A 21,858-nucleotide genomic window follows, 5' to 3' on the forward strand; every position below is an offset into this window, starting at 1 on the left:
CAGGGATCGCTGGGCGGCACGGACTTGGTGGGCCGAAAAGGCCTGTTTCCGGCTGTATATGTATGATATGATATGAACTACATGAGGCATTCTTATAAAGGACATTAATCCAACAGTTTCTCACCACCCCTTCCCCGCCTCCCCAAAGGTATTTAAAAAAACATTCCATAAAGTAAAATGCTTTAAAAAATCATGATGAAAGGAAGAATATTTTCTGGGCAGGCAATATCAACATATTCACAATTTTCACGAGTAACTCAATGGATCAACTTTGCAATTCCAGCAGGACTGCAGAAAGACAAAAATGCCACCCAGATAGTTTCGTTTATTATTGTCACGTGTACAGTGAAAGCTTTCTTCTTGCGTGCTATTCAGTCAGCTAAAAGACTATACACGATTACAATCAAGCTGTACTCATGTACAGATGCAGGATAAAGGGAATAACGTTTAGTGGAAGGTAAAGTCCGATTAAAGATAACCCGAGGGTCTCCAATTGGGTGGATGGGATCTCAGGACCGTTCTCTAGTCGGTGATAAGATGGTTCAGTTGCCTGATAACAGCTGGGAAGAAACTGTTCCTAAATATGGAGGGGGTGTGTTTTCACGCTTCTGTACCTCTTGCCAGAAGGGAGAAGAGGGCGAGACTGATCTTTGATTATGCTGGTGGCCTTGCCGAGGCAGTGTGAGGTGGAGATGGAATCTGGAGGTGTGCGTTTTCTTGCCTGATGGGAGAGGGGAGAAGAGGGAGTGATGGGTGAGGCTCATCCTTGATTATGTTGGTGGATACAGAGCCAACTTCCATCAAGCAATCCAAGTTTACCTTTTGAGAGACTGAGGGTCCACTCACCTTTTCAAGAGGCAATGACAGAGGAGTGAGAGCTTCCTATCTTGAGCTCTTGCTTCTCCATCAGATAAAAGAATTTGGCTTTGGACTGGATGCCAACAAGCCCAGTGAGGTAAGTGAGCTAGCTACCAGCCTCCAGATGTCTAGAAATGAGGGCATTAAGGGGCATGTTGAACACTATGCCCTAAAATATTCCTCATTTACCTAATCTACAGGTGGTAATTCAGCACTGCAGTTTGGAATAAGACACACAGGCTATTGTGGTGGCTGTGTAGACTGTCACTGGAGCCCGATAAAGAAGATGCCTTTGTTAATCCAAATATTGTCTGAAGAAGTATCCCGATCTAAAATGTTAGCCCATCTATGTTTGCCAGAGATGCTGCCTGGCCCGCTGAGTTACTCCAGCACTGTGGTCTATGCAAGTATTGATAGGATTGTCTGCCATGCATTTAAGGCATAGATAATCACATGCATATATTTAGTTCTGTAAAACTCCCATAAGCAAACATACTAACTTTAAGCTCCTCAATTTCACTTTGAAAGAAGCTCTCTTTCTGAACCATGTGCCGTCTTTGAGAATCTAAGCGGGATTCCATTTCATGTCTTACTTCTTCGACTTTACAAATCATCTCAGACCTTTCATACGTAAAAAAAGGGAGAAATTGATGTTAGATTAATTCTACCAAACCTTATTTATTTTTCTCCAATTCTCCTTTCCATCAAGTTTTGACTAATTTCAGATATCATTAATGTAGATCCCCATCATAGAGTCATAGAGTGATACAACGTGGTAACAGGCCCTTCGGCCCAACTTGCCCACACAGGCCAACATGTCCCAGCTACACTAGTCCCACTTGCCTGCGTTTGGTCCATATCCCTCCAAACCTGTCCTATCCATGCACCTGTTGAACTGTTTCTTAAACGTTGGGATAGTCCCAGCCTCAACTACCTCCTCTGGCAGCGCGTTCCATACACCCACCATCCTCTGTGTGAATGTTTCCATGCTGTGTACACATCTTCAGTGGGGTCCTTCCAGAAAATTCCTTTCAGACCTCGATTGCAGGTGATAAATTGAGAACCCTTTCGACTGCATCGCATCATCTACAGTTTGTGAAACCTGTCGTTTGCTCTGCTGGTGCAGCATAATTCATTTCCACTAATAAGGTGAACATTGTTGTCCTTCAATTCAAAAGTCGACCAGAAAGATTTTCACATTCTCCTTACATTTTGCTAATTTTCAAGTTGGTGGGTTATGTCAATATTTTCTGGCAATCTCATTAGCAGACGTTAGGATATCCTAAAGCTTTTAAACCAGCTAGAAATTGTAAACCATTAACAGGTATTATCGCAGTGTTTCAGAAACATTTAGGTAGGTACATGGTTCGGATAGGTTTAGAGGGATATGGGCCAAAAGCAGGCAGGTCGGACTAGTGTAGTTGGGGTGTGTTGGTCAGCACTGGCCAGTTGGGCTGAAGGGCCTGTTTCCACACTGTATGACTATGACATTAGGATTGACATTTATACAACATTTTTCTGCCTGCACTCCTTGTGCATAAAACTTGTTCATCTGATATCAAACTACAATTTGCGTACATTAGGCTAAGAGAAATAACGTACCTCAGTAGGTCAACTTCTCTTGTCCTACCAAGATACTTTACGTGAAAATTCAAGACCAAATGTTATCTTCAGGCAATGAAGACATAAACAGCTACGACAAAAACAGGACAAGAGGACATAATGCAATCAGCAGCTGAAGGTCATACACCTTTAATGTACATTATTTAGTTTTTTTAGTTTTAGAGATGCAGCGTGGAAACAGGCCCATCGGTCCACCGAGTTCACACCAGTTCTATGTTATCCCACTTTCTCATCCACTCCCTACACTAAGGGCAATTTACAGTGAGCCAATGGACCTACAAACCCACACGTATTTAGGATGTGGGAGGAGACTGGTGCACCAGGAGGAAACCCACATGGTCGCAGGGAGAACGTGCAAACTCCACACAAGCAGCATCCGAGATCAGGATTGAACCCGGTCTCTGGCGCCGTGAGGCAGCTGCTCTAACAACTGTGCTGTTGCCCAATATCAATTTCATATAATATTCTTTATGTAGTTCTGTACCACATATACTAGGACATCAGTGAAGTAAAATTAGTAAGGACATAGGACTTTTTTTAGAGCTGAAGCAGAAGAATTGGGAAACCCAAGACAAAAGCATTCCTCTGTGTTGAATATACATTTACAGCATGATAACTTTATGCATATGTTTCCCATTGTAAATATCGGCACATAAATTTATAAAGGAATGCACTGGTAATGATTTTGTAAACAGGATGTATATTTTAATATACAAGGTTATAAAACTTTGTTCACTTGATATCTCGTCTAACTACACAACAACTTGTCACCAGCTGCAAATCACTCACAGAAATACTGCAAAGAAAAATGATGATTTTCTGCAACTGGAACGCCCAGGAGCAATGAAGATTGCACAAAGTGGTGAACACTGCCCGGTCCATCACGGGTACTGACCTCCCCATCATCGAAGGGATCTGCAGGAGTCGCTGCCTCAAAAAGGCAGCCAGCATCATCAGAGACCCTCACCACCCTGGCCACGCTCTCATTCCATCTCCTTCCATTGTAAAGAAGATACAGGAGCCTGAAAACTAAAACATCCAGATTCAGGAGCTGCTTCTTCCCTACAGCTATTCAGGAGCTGCTTCTTCCCTACAGAATTAAATTCTACAACCTCCAAATAAGCTATGAACTACATAGACTTGGGGGGCATTGATTTTGTCTTTGTTTTGTACTATTATTGTTTGTTTCTTTTTCTGTGTACGTATGTGTGCGTATTTGTGACCGTCATGTGTTTCAAAGACAGATGACAGTCTGAAGACGTCTCAGTTTGAAGAAGGGTCTCGACCTGAAACATCACCTATTCCTTTTCTCCAGAGATGCTGCCTGATCTGGAATTACCCCCAACTTTTTGCGTCTATCTTCAGTTTAAACCGGCATCAGCAGCTCCAATATTCTGTACGCATTCTATAAAAATCCAGCACGTGTCAGGAGTTTAAGATCAAGGTTGTAGAGAAGCCGACAGAGCTCAGGATCAGGCTGTGAAGTGGCCCGTTACGTACCGGAGTAATTCTAGTTCCGTCCTCAATTCTGCGACACAGTTGTGCTGTGCATCGTCAGCGCTGAGAATAACATAGCCACAGCCATTCGAGCACTCGCGGCTGCGGTATTCACACCCCAGCATGTGCGACTCCAGATTGTGCTGCTCGATCTGAACCGTGCAACCTGTGCAGAAAAACGCATCGACGTTAGAAAAATCCTCACGGGAACGACTTGCAGTAAAAAAAAAATTATCGTGGAGCATGCAAACAGCACAAGGAGCACTGGAATCCGTGGCAAATAAAGGAGAGCTGCTGGAGGAACTCTGCAAGTCAGGCAGCATCTGTGGAGGGAAATGATTAGTCAACGCTTCGGGACTAACTGGAATTCTACATAAATGTATGTTTTATTAAAATGTTATATCAGTCAAATACCACAGCACTTCCCACAAAGGCATATTCATACACTTCCAACTACTGTTTTATACACGCTTGTACTTAAATATGATTGCGCCTTATTTAAACATCATGATTTTGCTTTCTCTTCTGCATTGGAGTGTCAGCCTACTTTTGATCTTCAATCGATAGAATTGGTCTAGGAGGCACAACATCTTGGAGCAGAGGGCATGCATTACCAGATTAAGCAATCACAAAATCATTCAAATCACACACACTGTTTATTTCACGCGAAATTAAGCTTTAAAATTGCACTGCAACAAAATCCACTGTTGAATACACACATACATACCACATCCATAACACATGTAAATTCCACCTAAAGGAAAATGGGTAGAGGGATACTTCAAATACTTGCGGAAACAAGTGAAGCTTCATTTCAGTTGTATAAATATTTTGAATGCTGCACAGCACAGAAGAGAGAGAGCATGTCCATTATATTGTCATTGCTGTCATTTATTGGGAAAATATTATTTAAGCCTCAAAAAAAGTCATTGAAGATCAATGACAGTGGTAAGGCCATGGTCACAAAGTAATTTTGCACATTGGTTAGAACCACTTTGATGGTTTACACTGCCCTCCATAATGTTTGGGACAAAGACCCATCATTTATTTATTTGCCTCTGTACTCCACAATTTGAGATTTGTAATTGAAAAAAAATCACATGTGGTTAAAGTGCACATTGTCAGATTTTATTAAAGGATACTTTTATACATTTTGGTTTCCCTATGTAGAAGTTACAGCTGTGTTTATACATAGTCCCCCCCATTTCAGGGCACCATAATGTTTGGGACACATGGCTTCAAGGCGTTTGTAAATGCTCAGGCGTGTTTAAATGCCTCCTTAATGCAGGTATAAGAGAGCTCTCAGCACCTAGTCTTTCCTCCAGTCTTTCCATCACCTTTGGAAACTTTTATTGCTGTTTGTCAACATGAGGACCAAAGTTGTGCCAATGAAAGTCAAAGAAGCCATTATGTGACTGAGAAACAAGAATGAAACTGTTAGAGACATCAACCAAACCTTTGGCATACCAAAATCAACTGTTTGGAACATCATTAAGAAGAAAGAGAGCACTGGTGAGCTTACTAATCGCAAAGGGACTGGCAGGCCAAGGAAGACCTCCACAGCTGATGACAGAAGAAATTTCTCTATAATAAAGAAAAATCCCCAAACACCTGTCCGACAGATCAGAAACACTCTTCAGGAGTCATATGTGGATTTGTCAATGACCACTGTCCGCAGAAGACTTCATGAACAGAAATACAGAGGCTACACTGCAAGATGCAAACCACTGGTTAGCCGCAAAAATAGGATGGCCAGGTTACGGTTTGCCAAGAAGTACTTAAAAGAGCAACCACAGTTCTGGAAAAAGGTCTTGTGGACAGATGAGACGATTAACTTATATCAGAGTGATGGCAAGAGCAAAGTATGGAGGAGAGCAGGAACTGCCCAAGATCTAAAGCATATCACCTCATCTGTGAAACACGGTGGTGGGGGTGTTATGACCTGGGCATGTATGGCTGCTGAAGGTACTGGCTCACTTATCGTCATTGATGATACAACTGCTGATGGTGGTAGCATAATGAATTTGAAGTGTATAGATACATCCTATCTGCTCAAATTCAAACAAATGCCTCAAAACTCATTGGCCAGCGGTTCATTCTACAGCAAAACAATAATCCCAAACATACTGCTAAAGCAACAAAGGAGTTTTTCAAAGCTAAAGAAATGGTCAATTCTTGAGTGGCCAAGTCAATCACCCGATCTGAACCCAATTGAGCATGCCTTTTATATGCTGAAGAGAAAACTGAAGGGGACTAGTCCCCAAAACAAGCATAAGCTAATGATGGCTGCAATACAGGCCTGGCAGAGCATCACCAGAGAAGACACCCAGCAACTGGTGATGTCCATGAATCGCAGACTTCAAGCAATCACGGCATGCAAAGGATATGCAACAAAATACTAAACATGACTACTTTCATTTCCATGACATTACTGTGTCCCAAACATTATGGTGCCCTGAAATTGGGGGACTGTGTATAAACACTGCTGTAATTTCTACATAGCGAAACCAAAATGTATAAAAATGGCTATTAAAATCTGATAATGTGCACTTTAACCACATGATTTTTTCTATTACAAATCTCAAATTGTGGAGTGCAGAGGCAAATAAATAAATGATAGGTCTTTGTCCCAAGCATTATGGAGGGTGCTGTAAATGGAGCGGAAGTGGCGGCGCCTAACGGCTGCGGCTCGCTAGCGGTCTGTTCGTCTTTTTTCCTTTTTTTTTTGTTGTGTGTCGGTGTTGGGATGTTTTTTTTTTTTTTTTTTGGTTGTGTATGTGTGGGGGGTGGTGGTGTGGGTGGGGGGGTGGTGGTGTGGGTGGGGGGGTGGGGGAAACCTTTCTCTTTTAGGTCTCTTCCTCACGGCGAGGGGTGCGGCTCGGCCGCGGGGCCTTCCATCGCCCGGTGCGGCTCGGCCGCTGGACTTAACATCGCCCGGCGCGGCTCGGCCGCTGGACTTAACAGTGCCCGGTGCGGCTCGGCCGCTGGACTTAACAGTGCCCGGTGCGGCTTGGCCGCGGGGCCTTCCATCGCCCGGTGCGGCTCGGCCACGGGGCCTAACATCGCTGGTGCGGCTCGGCCGCTGGACTTAACAGTGCCCGGTGCGGCTCGGCCGCGGGGCCTAACATCGCTGGTGCGGCTCGGCCGCTGGACTTAACAGTGCCCGGGCCGCGGGGCCTAACATCGCCCGGCGCGGCTCGGCCGCGGGACTTTTCATTGCTGGTGCGGCTCGGCCGCTGGACTTAACATCGCCCAGTGCGGCTTGGCCGCGGGGCCTTCCATCGCCCGGTGCGGCTTGGCCGCGGGGCCTAACATCGCCTGGTGCGGCTCGGCCGCGGGACTTAGCTGCGCACGGCTCGGTCGCGGGGCCTTCCATTGCCCGGTTCGGCCGCGAGACGTCTCAACGCCCGGTGCGACTCGGCCGCGGGGACTTCCTTCCCCTTGCGGGGACTGTGCGGGTCGGTCGGGGACGAGCTGTCTGTCCGTGGGCGTGGGGAAGAGAGTGGAACTTTTGTTGCCTCCATCACAGTGAGGGGGTGTTTGGAGTCACTGTGATGGACGTTTGTGTTGGGGTCATGTGTCTTGTGTTCTTTTTTGTGTGTGACTGCTATGCAGTTTCGTTCGGTACCTTGGTAGCGAATGACAAATAAAGCTCTGTTGAACTGTTGAAACCCAATTGTAGTAACAAGGAACTGCAGATGCTGGTTTACACAAAAGGACACAAAGTGCTGGAGACATTCAGCAGGTCAGGTAGCGCCTCTGGAGTTGACGATTTGGGTCTGGACCTTTCTTCAGAATGGACAGATTTTTTAAAACCCAGAAAGTTGGAGGAGATATGGTAGGCCGAAGCATACTCAAATATTTGTGAGGAAAGGGGTGACTTAAGTTCAAAAGGTTTAGCAATAGGGTTATTAAAGTCATAGAGTCTTACAGCGTGGAAACAGGCCCTTTGGCCCAACTTGTCCATGCTGGCCAACATGTCCCATCTTCATTAGTCCCACCTGCCTGCATTTGGCCCATATCCCTCTAAGCCAGTCCTATCCATCTACCTGTCTAAATGTTTCTTAAACATTGCGATAGTACTTGCCTCAATTACCTCCTCCGGCAGCTCGTTCCATACACCCACCACCCAAGATGTGAAAAAGTTACTCGTCAAGTTCCTATTAAATCTTTCTCTCCTCATCTTAAACCTATGTCTTCTGGTTCACGATTCCCCTATGCTAGGCAGAAGATTCTGTGCGTTTACCCAATCTATTCCTCTCATGATTTTGCACACTTCTATAAGATCACCCCTCATTCTCCTGCGCTTCAAAAAATAAAGCCCTAACCTACTCAATCTTTCCCTATAGCTCAGTCCCTCGGGTCCTGGCAACATCCTGCTAAATTTTCTCTGAACCCTTTCAAGCTTGACAACATCTTTCCTGCAACATGGTGAGCAAAACTGAACCCAATACTCTAAATGTGGCCTCACCAACATCTTATGTAACTGTAACATGACCTTCCAACTTCAATACACTAAACTAAAATCTCCATATTAAGATCTTCAAATCAAATTTGTGTTAAAACTAGTTTTACCCACCAGAGGTCACGGCCCAACAGCATAGAATTCATCAGTCACGATAATTTAGAAGCTGAGATGGAAATAAAATCAACGAAGTATATGTGGGTTAAAACATATATATTTTTTAATTCTCAAGATCTATTCCATTTTATCCCTGATAAAAGTCAGTTCAAGAAATATATCCCTCTGGACCCCCATTTTGTTTTTATATGAAATCACAATTAAGATCTATTTTGTTTTAGATTGCACTCAGAACCAATCAGCATAACGTCTACTCTCTAGCGGTAAAATCTTCCTGTAAAATTTCAATCAATTAAATGGGAATTAGTTAGGAAAAACAATTTAAAAGCCATAGACACTGGAGAAGGGTCTCAACCTGAAACGTCACCCATTCCTTCTCTCCAGAGATGCTGCCTGTCCTGCTGAGACACTCCAGCATTTTGTGTCTACAGTTTAAACCAGCATCTGCAGTTCCTTCCTACACAATTTAAAACCATAATTGAAGACTGCTCTACTTAATGGTAATTCTGGTCCGATGTCATTTTTTATTGCTTTACACTCACCAGGATTTAAGCAAGGAACCTGGCTGAATTCACACTCCCTTTCATGTCTGTCAATTGCTTCTAAAGAACAGACCGTTTCACAGCCATGCTGCCTGTTTTTGCACCAGATCTGAAGACGATTCAAATCATTTCGCATATATCTGTTATAAAAAAATATAAAAAGAGAAGTGAACTTCTTTATTCTTTTTCTATTTGGTCGTACATAAAGCAATTTTCACTGAGGAAACACACAATTTTCTAACATAAAACTGTGGAGCAGTTAAGCAGTTCCTCAACTTTAAAATTCTCACCTGTAGGAAGGAACTGCAGTTTATTTTTCTCTTTTTATTTTTCCAGTGCTGATGAAGCCTGAAACATTAACTTTGTTTGTGTAGGAAGGAACTGCAGATGCTGGTTTACACCGAAGATAGACACAAAATGCTGGAGTAACTCAGCAGGACAGGCAGCATCTCAAAAGAGAAGGAATGGGTGACGTTTCGGGTCGAGACCCTTCTTCAAAGTCTGAAGAAGGGTCTCGACCGAAAACGTCACCCATTCCTTCTCTTTTGAGATGCTGCCCGTCCCGCTGAGTTACTCTAGCATCTTTAAAATTCTTATGCTTGTTTTAAAATCTTCCAAGGTCTCTAACCAGCATTAATTCTGTAAACTCTAAGATTTTTTTTTGCTGTGTATAGTTGTGATAGGAAGTATTTCAGGTACAGTAATATTTATTGACCACCCCTAATCGCTTCCAGGGATGGTAGGGACACCTTCTTGAATTGCATTAGATACTTTGCTGAAACGTGTTCTTTGGATGGAGTTCCATAGCTTAGCCCAGTGAAATCAAGAACAAGGGGACATGGATTTAAGTTGAGAGGGGAAAGATTTAATAGGAACCTGAGGGGCATTTTTTTTTCACACAGCGAACGGTGGGTGTATGGAACGAACTGCGAGAGGAGGTAATTGAGGCAGGTACAATAACAACATTTAAAAGACGATTTATTCACAAAATGCTGGAGTAACTCAGCAGGTCAGGCAGCATCTCGAGAGAGAAGGAATGGGTGACGTTTCGGGTCGAGACCCTTCTTCAGTCTGAAGAAGGGTCTCGACCCGAAACGTCACCCATTCCTTCTCTCTCTCGATGCTGCCTGACCTGCTGAGTTACTCCAGCATTTTGTGAATAAATCGATTTGTACCAGCATCTGCAGTTATTTTCTTATAACATTTAAAAGACATTTGGAAAGGTACGTGGATAGGAAAGGTTTGGAGGGATATGGGCTAAAAGCGGGCAATTCGGACGCATAGATTGGGCATCTTGGTCGACATGGGCAAGATGGGCCTGTTTCCTTGCTCTAAGGGACTCTAAGATGTCCCTTAAAATCTAACACTTTTGATTATGTCTTATTATCTCCTTGCATAGCTGAGAATCAAATATAGTTTGTTAATGCTCCAGTCTTGTGCCTTGAAGTATTTTGCCCCATGAAGATTACAGAAGTTACTGTTACAAAATATCAGAAATCAGATGTAGAGTTGATGCGATTTACTTACTTTAAAAAATTTACAAATTCTATTTTGTGCTTCAGGAATGGCATACAAGTTTAATAAAAGTATATTAATATAACACCGGACCCTGGCAGTATCTCTGTTGATGGTATAATAATAATAATAATAATGTATTTTATTTATATAGCGCTTTTCATATACTCAAAGACGCTTTACAGAGATTTAGAGAACATAGGGAAATTAATAAATAGATAAATAAGTAAATAAATAAACGAACAGAGAAAGGAGACAGAAGGTGAGGTGACCTTCAGTGGTTGAAGGCAGTACTGAACAGGTGAGACTTCAGCGATGTTTTGAATGTGGTGAGTGTAGAGGAGTCTCTAACGTTTTGGGGTAGTGAGTTCCATAGGGTGGGAGCAGCGATGGAGAAAGCCCTGTCCCCCCAGGATCTGAGTTTGGTCCGGATGTGGGGGGATAGGAGATTGGCAGCAGCAGAGCGGAGGGTGCAGGTGGGAGTGTGCCTGTGGAGGAGGTCGGTCAGGTAGGATGGGGCCAGGTTATGGAGGGCTTTGTAGGTTATGAGGAGGATTTTGTACTGGATTCTCTGGGGGATGGGGAGCCAGTGGAGTTTATAAAGGACGGGGGTGATATGGTCACGGATCGGGGTGTGGGTGAGTAGACGGGCAGCGGAGTTTTGAATGTATTGAAGTTTACTGATGGTTTTTGAGGGTGCGCCATAGAGGAGGCTGTTGCAGTAGTCCAGACGGGAGGTGATGAAGGCGTGGATGAGGGTTTCTGCAGCTGTGGAGGAGAGGGATGGACGGAGACGGGCAATGTTTTTGAGGTGGAAGAAGGCTGTCTTTGTGATGTGTTTGATGTGTTTGTCGAAGGAGAGGGCTTGATCAAAGATGATTCCAAGATTCCGGATGTGAGGTGAGGTGGATACTGGGAGACCATCAATGTTGAGGATGAAGTTTTGGGTGGATTTGGTGAGCGTTTTTGGACCAATGATGATGATTTCAGATTTGTTGCAATTGAGTTTGAGGAAATTTGATTGAAGCCAAGATTTTATTTCAGTGATGCAGTTTGTCAGTGTAGAGTGTGTGGTGGGGGAGATTGACTTGGTGGAGATGAGGAGCTGGATATCATCGGCGAAGCAGTGGAAGTTGAGACCATGACGGCGGATTAATTGACCAAGGGGGAACAGGTAGAGGATGAAGAGGAGGGGGCCAAGGACTGAGCCTTGGGGGACAACTTGGGGGAGGGGAGCGGTGGGGGATTTACAGTTGTTAATGGAGATGAACTGGTGTCTGTCAGAGAGGTAAGATTTGAACCAGGATAGGGTTTATAAGAAAAATAAACAATATCTTTAACTGACTTGGCAAAAACCCATGTAATTAATAACATTCTTCTCAGAATAGAGCCTCTGCCACAAAATATAGTTCTATAATTAAGAATTTCTTGAAAAGTTTAAATACTTATAAATTGGATTATAAATCTTATTCCAGCTTCAGGTCTCCCAAGACAGTAATCCAAATAAAAATATTTTGTAACAATTTTATTCATTTAAGAATATCAGCTCCTGAAATTTTTTTTGTCTTTTTGAAGAAAAATCTGTTTGCTATTGAAATAAGTCTTAGGCAAGATATTTTACCTTCCGTTGACATTGTCTGAGCTTATCTATCTATTAATATAAAACTGTTGGAAAATTGCGGACACAAGGAACTGCAGATGCTGGTTTACAAAAAAAGACGCAAAGTGCTGGAGTAACTGAACGGGTCAAGTGGCACCTCTGGAGGAAATATATGTCAATTTACTTAAAGAAATTTATTTCTAATCAAGTGTAACAGAAAAATATACCTGCGGGAGGATGTGGGGTGATCTTATAGAAAAGTGTGTAAGATCATGAGAGGGGAAGACAGGGTAAATGCACAGTCTTTTACCCGGGATAGGAGAATCGAGAACCAGAAGACATAGGTTTAAGGTGAGGAGGGCAAGATTTAATAGGAACCTAAGGGGCAACTTACTTACACCAAGAGTGGTAGGTATACGGAATGAGTTGCCAGAGGAAGTAGTTGAGGCAGGTACTATCACAATGTTTTGGAAACATTTAGACAAGTACGTGGATAGGATAGGTTTCGAGGGATATGGGCCAAAGCCAGGCAGGTGGGATTAGTGTAGATGGGGCATGTTGGTCAGCGTGGGCAAGTTGGGTCGAAGAGCCTGTTCCCACACTCTATGACTCGAGAGGTTAGAGCCTGTGGGCAAAAGGACTTGTTCCAGTGCCGTAAGGTTCCATGTTCTATGATAGTGCAAATAGGAAGCATCAATTTCCCTTATCAGAGGGTGAAAAATCAAGTGGCAGAGATTTAAAACAAAAGGTAGTCACATTAAAGGAGGTGTGAGGAGAGTTTTTGTTTCAAGTGTGAGAAATATGGTTGAGGTAAAAACTTCCTCCACTTTTAAACAACACTTGACAGGTATTTGGATAGAATGTGTAGGAAAGAACTGCAGAAACTGGTTTAAATCAAAGGTAGACACAAACTGCTGGAGTAACTCAGCAGGACAGGCAGCATCTCTGGAGAGAAGGAATTCCTTCTCTCCAGAGATGCTGCCTATCCCGCTGAGTTACTCCAGAAGTTTGAGTCTACCTTAGTTATTTGGATAGCACAGGTTGAGAACGATATGGGCCAAACGCAGGCAGGTGGGACTAGTGTAGAGGGGACATGTTGGCCTGAAGGGCCTGTTTCTAGGCTGAATGACTCCATGACTCAGATAGAGATTTGGAAAGTTACCTGAACAGTGGCTGAAGCATGGACGTGTCCAGGGTCTGCCGATCTTCAGGACAGTTGTGGTTCTGCACGAGCCACCCGTGAATACATGACGTGCAGTAGGCATGTTCACACGGAGCCTGCAATGGATTCTCCAACACATCGCGGCAGATGCAACACAACAGCCCTTCATTCACATAGCCTACAAATCGCTCAATATCGTAGCCCATTCTAGTACAGAAAGGAGACTAAGATTTAAAGTTAAAATCAGATAACAATCAATACTATTTGCTTTAACTTTGAGTAAGTCGGTTGTTTTTTTTGTTCTGAATTCATTGATAACAAGTTTGATTTACACACTTCAGGCTGATGTCAGGGTACAGGATTGTGCTTGGTATGATTTCAGTAACCTCTGTTGCCTGTGGTTACCCACTGTTAAGATAGACACAAGCAATACTCACTAGCTATTACGGGGAAACTGATACGCATTCCACAAAGCATTTGATTAAGTCCTTCTTGAGAGATCATTAAATAAAATCAAAGCTCTTGGTATTTAAGGCAATTTATTGACCTGCCAAGGAAATAGGAGGAATGATATTTGACAGAGAACAGAAATCACATGTAGTTACCTACATTAGACATTTGTGACAAACTAATACTGTATGTTGAAGTATAATTTTTTTACTGCATTAATTGCCAAATTAAAATAAATCAATTTTGCCAATACCAGAAATGTAAGTTACTCCCAAATTTCCCGGCAGCAGTGAATCCTCCATATGTGTACACGAGGCATGAGAGATGATATGCAATTATGAAAGCGTATGGCGACCTTTATTGTATGATAACTGAGTACAAGGGTTAAGATGTCTTGGTATAATTACATAAGACCTTAGTTATACCACACGTTCATAAGTTTTAGAAACAGAATTGGGCCATTCGGCCTATCAAGTCTACTCTGCCATTCAATCATGGCTGATCTATCTTTACTCTGAACCCCATTCTCCTGCCTTCTCCCCATAACCCCCAACACCCGTACTAATCAAGACTGAAGGTCTCGAACCGAAATATCACCTACTCCTTTTCTCCAGAGGTGCTATCTGACCCATTGAGTTATTCCAGCTTTTTGTATTTATGCTCAAGAATCTATCTTTGCCTCAAAAATACCCATTGACTTGGCATCCACTGGCTTCTGTGGCAATGAATTCCACAGATTCACCACCCTCTGACTAAATAAATTCCTCCTCATCTCCTTCCCAAAGGAACATCCTGTTATTCTGAGGCTGTGACCTCTTGTCTTGCACTCTCCCACTACTGGAAACATCCTCTCCACATTCACTCTATCCAGGCCATTCACTATTCATAGAGTAGTTAATTGCTGTTAATTTCCAGTTGAGTTCTGTGTACAATGTTGGACTCCTTATCAGGCTTTGGTTTTAAAGCAAGGAATGGAGTACAGTTCAGTTTATTGTCACGTTGAGAAATGCATAAAATCTCTTGCTTATGTCTTTCAATATAGTTATCCACATCAACTATAAAATGGATGGAATTAAATATTTGCAAACAGAAAAACCTGCCAATTATTAATATTTTAAGTAAAAACAAAAAATAACAGCAGCCAGGAAATATTTTCAATCTAAAATGTTATCAGTTTGTTTCATCGACATTAAAAAAAACACTTGGATGGGTACATGAATAGGAAAGGTTGAGGGATACCAGCCAAACAGAGGCAAACAGAACAAGCTTAGATGGGGCATCTTTGTCTGCAAGGATGACTCTACCACAGATGCTGCCTGATCTAGAGTCATAGAGTGATACAGTGTGGAACATCTGCTGGGTGTTTCTAGAATTTTTTGTTGTTTTTATTTTGGAACATAATATTTTCTCGGTGGTGAAAATCTAGGAGATGTGGAGATCCAAAGAGAGCTGGGGAACCATGTAGAAAGATCAAATTAGCTGCAAAGAAATAATCGAAATGGTCATGGTACTCTGGGCTTTATAATGGGGACACGACGTATGCTGCAGTACTGAGAATATGTCTGGGAATCATAAAACATGGAATGAGCTGCTGGTGGAGGTAGTTGAGGCAGGTACAATAACATTTAAAAGACATTTGAACAGGTATATGGATAGGAAAGGTTTAGAGGGACATGGGCCAAACGCGGGCAGATGGGATTCGTGTAGATGGGGTATCTTGGTCGGCGTTAACAATTTGGGCCGAAGGGCCTGTTTGCATGCTGTATGACTCTATGACACCCCCTCCCCTTGACCACCTGCACGACTCCAGCACAATTCAGTGGTCACTAATCAATACAATACATAACTCACAAGAAATTATTTTACTCAGGATGACAATAATATACAATTCAACACGATATGTGGTGCAATAAGGTGTATATATATATGAAGAGAATAAAAGAGTTATTTTCATTGGATGGAACATGCGTATATTAATTTAATGTGGTTACTTTGAATTAATGAGAGATTGAATGAATGCTATCGCAACCAGAGAGCGGTGCTGAACTACTCTTTGATGACCCTCAGACTATCCTTGTGTAAGAAAATAACTGGAGATGCTGGTACAAATCGAAGGTACTTATTCACAAAGTGCTGGAGTAACTCAGCAGGTCAGGCAGCATCTCAGAAGAGAAGGAATGGGTGACGTTTCGGGTCGAGACCCTTCTTCAGATGGACCCTTCTCGACAAGAAGGGTCTCGACCCGAAACATCACCCATTCCTTCTCTCCTGAGATGCTGCCTGACCCGCTGAGTTACTCCAGCACTTTGTGAATAAATACCTCGGACTATCCTTGATCGGACTTTGCTGGCATTACCTTGTGCTAAACGTTACTCCCTTATCCTGTATCTATACACTGTAAATGGATCAATTGTAATAATGTATTGTCTTTTTGCTGATTGGCACGCAACAAAAGCTTTTCACTGTACCTTGATACACGTGACAATAAACTAAACTGAATGTCATAAACTGAAAGATTACAGAAATCAAGCCCATAATCCCTGGAAATTAGATTTATGACCGTACATGATTATAATCAGTCTTTTGCTCCCCCCCCCCCCCCCCCCCAACACAAAAAGCTGGAGTAACTCAGCGGAACAGGAAGCATCACTGGAGAGAAGGAATGGGAAGGGTCTTGACCCAAAACGTCATCCATTCCTTCTCTCCAGAGATGCTGTCTTTCCCGCTGAGTTACTCCAGCTTTTTGTGTCTATCTTCTCTCCATGTAGCTGTCTAAATGTTTCTTAAAAGTTCTGATAGTACCTGGCCTAACTACCTCCTCAGGCAACTCATTCCATACACACACCACCTTTTGTGTAAATAAGTTACCCAAATTCCTATTAATAATAATAATAATAATAATAATATTCATTTATTGTCATTGCAACGAGTACAACGAAATTAAAAAATAGCCAATCCTGACGGTGCGTACAAACATATATGCAATAAATGCAAAAACAAATAAATACATAAATACAATTAAATACAATTATATTAAGTACAAGATTTTTTAACGGTGTTGCCTAGTGCAAAGGTAGTGTTCAGTTCTCGTATGGCCCTGGGGTAAAAACTGTTTTTAAGTCTGTTTGTTCGGGATTTGATCGACCTGAAACGTCGACCAGAGGGCAGATGAACAAACAGACGGTGGCCGGGGTGGGATGGATCTTTTATTATTTTGCCTGCTCTACTGAGGCAGCGTAGGCTGAACAGGTGCTCCAGGGAGGGCAGTGAGCAGCCGATGATCTTCTGGGCCGTCGTGATGACCCTCTGAAGGGCCTTCCTGTCCTTTTCTGAGCAGCTGGCATACCATGTGGTTATACAGTATGCCAGCACACTCTCGATGGAGCAGCGATAGAAGGACAACATGAGCTTCTCCTGCAGGTTGGTTTTCCTGAGGATCCTCAGGAAGTGGAGTCTCTGCTGTGCCTTCTTTACTGTGGTGATGGTGTTGGTAGACCAGGTAAGATCCTCTGCGATGTGCGTACCCAGGAACCTGAAAGCTGGTACCCTTTCCACACAGACCCCATTGATGTAGAGTGGGTCGTAATCTCCACTGGTTTTTCTAAAGTCAATTATAAGTTCCTTTGTTTTGGAGGAGTTCAGGACCAGATTGTTCACTGAACACCATGCTGCCAGCCTTTGGATTTCATCCCTATAGGCTGTCTCATCTCCTTCTGAGATGAGTCCAACCACAGTCGTGTCATCCGCGAACTTGATGATGGTGTTGGTGGGATGGGTGGGGGCGCAGTCGTGAGTGTAGAGGGAGTAAAGGATGGGGCTCAACACACAGCCCTGTGGTGAGCCGGTGCTCAGTGTAATGGTGGAGGAGAGGTGAGGGCCTATTTTGACGGTCTGGGGGCGGTTGGTCAGGAAGTCCTTGATCCATTGGCAGATGGTTTGGGAAAATCCAAGGTCGGAAAGTTTGGTGACCAGTCTGCTCGGGATGACCGTGTTAAAGGCAGAGCTGAAGTCGAGGAAGAGCATCCTCACATAGCTCCCCTGGTGTTCAAGGTGGGTCAGTGCAGTGTGAAGAGCAGTGTCGATGGCATCCCCTGTAGACCTATTTGCTCTGTAGGCAAACTGGTGTGGGTCGAAGGTGGGTGGGAGGCTGGCTTTGATGTGCTGCAGGACCAGTCTCTCGAAGCACTTTGTGATGACCGGTGTGAGTGCTACCGGACGGTAGTCGTTAAGACCGCTGATGACAGACTTTTTCGGCAGTGGGATGATTATGGCGGACTTCAGGCAGGGAGGGATGGTGGATTTTAAAAGGGACAGGTTGAAGATTTTTGTGAAGACCTCAGATAATTGGTCTGCACATTCCCTCAGCACTCTGCCCGTCACACCATCGGGGCCTGCAGCTTTCCTGGGATTCACTGCTCTGAGCACGCGCTTAACATCATACTCCTGCACAGTGAAGGTGTTGCTGTCAGGTGCTGGAGAGGGTGTTATGTCTGCCACTGTAGCTTTCACCTCGAAACGAGCAAAGAAACAGTTAAGTTCCTCTGCCAGCGAGGCGTCGCCGTCGGCAGTCGTGCGGTTGCTGGTCTTGTAGTTGGTGATGTGCTGGATGCCTTGCCATACCCGCCGTGGGTCATTGATAATCTCCCCTTCATTTTAACCCTATGTCCTCTGGTTCTCGATTCCCCTACTCTGGGCAAGAGACTCTGTGTGTCTACCCGATCTATTCCCATGATTTTTTACATATTGAAACAGTGATCTTCAATGAAGACCATTGAATAGTGTGTTATATAAACACCAGAAGATATTTTATCTAGAAAAAAAGAACTGCAGATGCTTTAATAGAAATCCAAGGGGTAACTTTTAAGGGTGGTAGGTGTATACAAGCTGCCAAAGGAGGTAGTTGAGGCAGGTACTATTGTAATGTTTAAAAAACAATTAGATAGGTACATGGATAAAATGTGTAGGAAAGAAATGCAGATGATGGTTTAAATCGAAGGTAGACACAAAATGCTGGAGTAACTCATCGGGGCAGGCAAGACTGGTTTGGAGGGATATGGGCCAAACGCAGGCAAGTGGGACTAGTGTAGATGGGGCACGTTGGCCGGTGTGGGCAAGTTGGGCTGAAGGTCCTGTTTCCACACTGTATGACTCTATGATTGTAGATGCTGGTTTACACCAAAGATAGACACAAAGTACTGGAGTAACACAGTGGGTCAGGAGAACATGGATAGGCGACGTTTCAGGTCGGGACCCTTCAGACTGATTCAGAATGTATCTGCTCAGTACATTCTCAGTCATTCAATGTAACCAAGTTAAATTAATATATATTAGGAATGTAAAGCATGTATAATCAACGCTGTGTATTATTGAAGGTAGACACAAGTGCTGGAGTAAGTCAGCGGGTCAGACCACATCTCTGGGGTGAAGGAATGGGTGACGTTTCGGGTCGAGACCCTTCATCAGACTGAGAATCAAGGGAAAGAGGGAAACGAGAGATATAGAAGGTGATATAGAGCAAATGAATGTATCTGCTCGGTACACTCAGTCATTCAACATCACCACATTAAATTGATATGCAAGAGCAGGAGGAATCACAGTGGGGGAGCAGTGAGAGAAGGTGTTGCAGAACTCCCATTGGAGAGAAGTACGAGAAATATGTAGGAAGAAACTGCAGATGCAGGTTTAAAATCAGACAAAATCAGATTTTAAGAGACATATAAAAGTCTGAAGAAGGGTCTCGACCCGAAACGTCACTCATTCCTTCTCCCCAGAGTTGCTGCCTGGCCCGCTGAGTTACTTCAGCTTTTTGTGTCTTACTTCAAAGTAGGCTCACTTTGAGGAGATTTCGCAGTGGAGCGGACAAAATGAGCTGCAAATGCTGGTTTACACCGAAGGTAGACACAAAACGCTGGAGTAACTCAGCGGGTCAGGCGGCATCTCAGCTTGAGAGAAGGAATGGGCGACGTTTCGGGTCGAGACCCTTCTTTATACTCAAGTCAAGTCAATTTTATTTGTATAGCACATTTAAAAACAACCCACGTTGACCAAAGTGCTGTACATCAGTTCAGGTACTAAGAATGAACATACAATGGCACACAGTGTCTGAAGAAGGGTCTCGACCCGAAACGTCGCCCATTCCTTCTCTCCTGAGATGCTGCCTGACCTGCTGAGTTATTCCAGCATTTTGTGAATAAATACCTTCGATTTGTACCAGCATCTGCAGTTATTTTCTTATACTATGGCACACAAACATAACAGCACATACATAAACAGTTCACATCGCCCCCTCAGAGGGCCTCAAACGCTAGGGAGTTTGTAACTGATTATACTCGCTGGTGTTTAGAAGATTGAGGGGGGATCTTATTGAAACTTACAAAATTCTTAAGGGGTTGGACAGGCTAGATGCAGGAAGATTGTTCCCGATGTTGGGGAAGTCCAGAACAAGGGGTCACAGTTTAAGGATAAGGGGAGTGAGAGAGGGGTAAAAAGGGATAATTGATTTAGACTAAGGATCCTGAGAAATAGCTGACTCGACCATGCTTGACTAAAAAAACGGATCCTGAGAAATAGCTGACTCGACAATACGACCCTGAGAAATAACTGACCAGACAGTGCTCGGCTAGAGAAAAAAACCGTAAGAACAAATGGTGACAGACCAAGGACAAGTGTTAGAAGATAATCAGAGAACTGGGAGGAAGGCCAAAATAATCAGAGAGCTAGGAGAGAGTACTCTGTACTGCGCTTGCCTAATGAAATAAATGAATATTACTGTATGATGTGGAAGGCAACAGGGGCGGTGATGGTAGATTGTGCACCTCAGTGCTCCGATTGGAAGGAGCCCGAAGGGGAGGAATTAAAGGTGTAACAATTGTAAAATGAAGTGAATAAAAAGAAGGGATTTTCCCGACCTCGGTGTGTCTCGACAGGGGAGACACCCAACTCTATAGACTTGTAAATAAACTATACTTGTTTCTCTAGATTGTCTCGAGCATCGTGATTGTGAGCACTCACATTTGCATCTCACAAGCTTGGGGGCTCGTCCGGGATCGCCACTCCGGCCGGCTGACGGGAGTATACGGAAGAAGAGTTCAGCGGTCTCAGACTCCTTGCTTGCCGTCAGCGGTTTGAGCGAGTGATACCTGGACCAGAGACTCGAGAAACAAGTGGGAGGAGCAGGAAATCGCGAGGAGCTAAATCGAGTGATTCTTGTGCACAGGACCCGGGTAAGAAAACTGACTATTAAGTACTACTCGGGCGATTACAGCTAAGATCGGAGGGGGAAAAAAAAAAAATCCGATCGGGAGGATAAAAGATCGGAGGGGAATTTCTGATCGGGAGGATAAAAGATCGGAGGGGAATTCCGATCGGGAGGATGGGCAGTGAAAACGGAAAGCCCAAAAGGGAGGGGAAGGGCGGTAAGCCCAACCCCCGCATTCCGCCTGATAGTCCGTTGGGGCGAATGCTGAGCCATTGGGGGCAGGGAAAAACCCAGGGATTGGAGAAGACAAAAATGATTCAACTCTGTTATTTTGAGTGGCAGAAATATCCGATCAAAGGGAGTTCAGTCTGGTGGCCACGACTGGGCTCCGATGAGGATTGGGTATGGCAGGCATTAAATGTGTTTGTTAATTCAAAAGCTTCCCCTAATCTGGAGGAAAGTTGTTATGCTTGTAAGGGGAAAGCGAAGAATAAATCCTGAAAGAATCGCAGGAATCACAGGCTTGCCAATGCCTCGGAATAAATATTAAAGGAATATAGTAGAACTATAGAAGATAGAAATAGCGTAATAGGTAGCATAGTGACTATAGAAACGGAACGGAGTGAGAACAAGGACTGCATTTAAACTGACTGACCAAGTGCACTAACATAACATAAGACGAATACAATGAATAAAATAACTGCAGTTGAACTACTAAGTTGGAAGTTCCCCGTATCCAAAGAGGATATTAAAAAAAACACTCTGAGAAATGGAAAAAAAAAGAACAGAAAATTGGTTACGAAATGGCCCACGGAATGATATAAATATGAT

The 21,858-nt window shown here is 43.6% G+C and overlaps 1 protein-coding gene across 2 annotated transcripts in view; it reads right to left on the bottom strand.

Annotated features, from left to right (window-relative positions):
- Positions 1–21,858, bottom strand: part of rnf41l (ring finger protein 41, like) — a 33,098-nt gene that overhangs the window by 5,581 nt on the left and 5,659 nt on the right. Inside the window, exons 2-5 of one of the 2 annotated variants that reach the window (XM_078397180.1) lie at positions 13,380–13,586; positions 9,103–9,242; positions 3,982–4,144; positions 1,359–1,479 (exon numbers count right to left, since the gene is read on the bottom strand). In XM_078397180.1, the coding sequence (XP_078253306.1) occupies positions 1,359–1,479; positions 3,982–4,144; positions 9,103–9,242; positions 13,380–13,585 (630 nt within the window). In that variant the 5' untranslated portion in view covers position 13,586. Of the gene's footprint in view, positions 1–1,358; positions 1,480–3,981; positions 4,145–9,102; positions 9,243–13,379; positions 13,604–21,858 lie in introns of both variants that reach the window. The other variant, XM_078397179.1, reaches the window with a different exon arrangement.

This window comes from Rhinoraja longicauda, chromosome 4 (assembly GCF_053455715.1).
Source record: "Rhinoraja longicauda isolate Sanriku21f chromosome 4, sRhiLon1.1, whole genome shotgun sequence".
In the NCBI taxonomy this organism is placed as follows: Eukaryota; Metazoa; Chordata; class Chondrichthyes; order Rajiformes; family Arhynchobatidae; genus Rhinoraja; species Rhinoraja longicauda.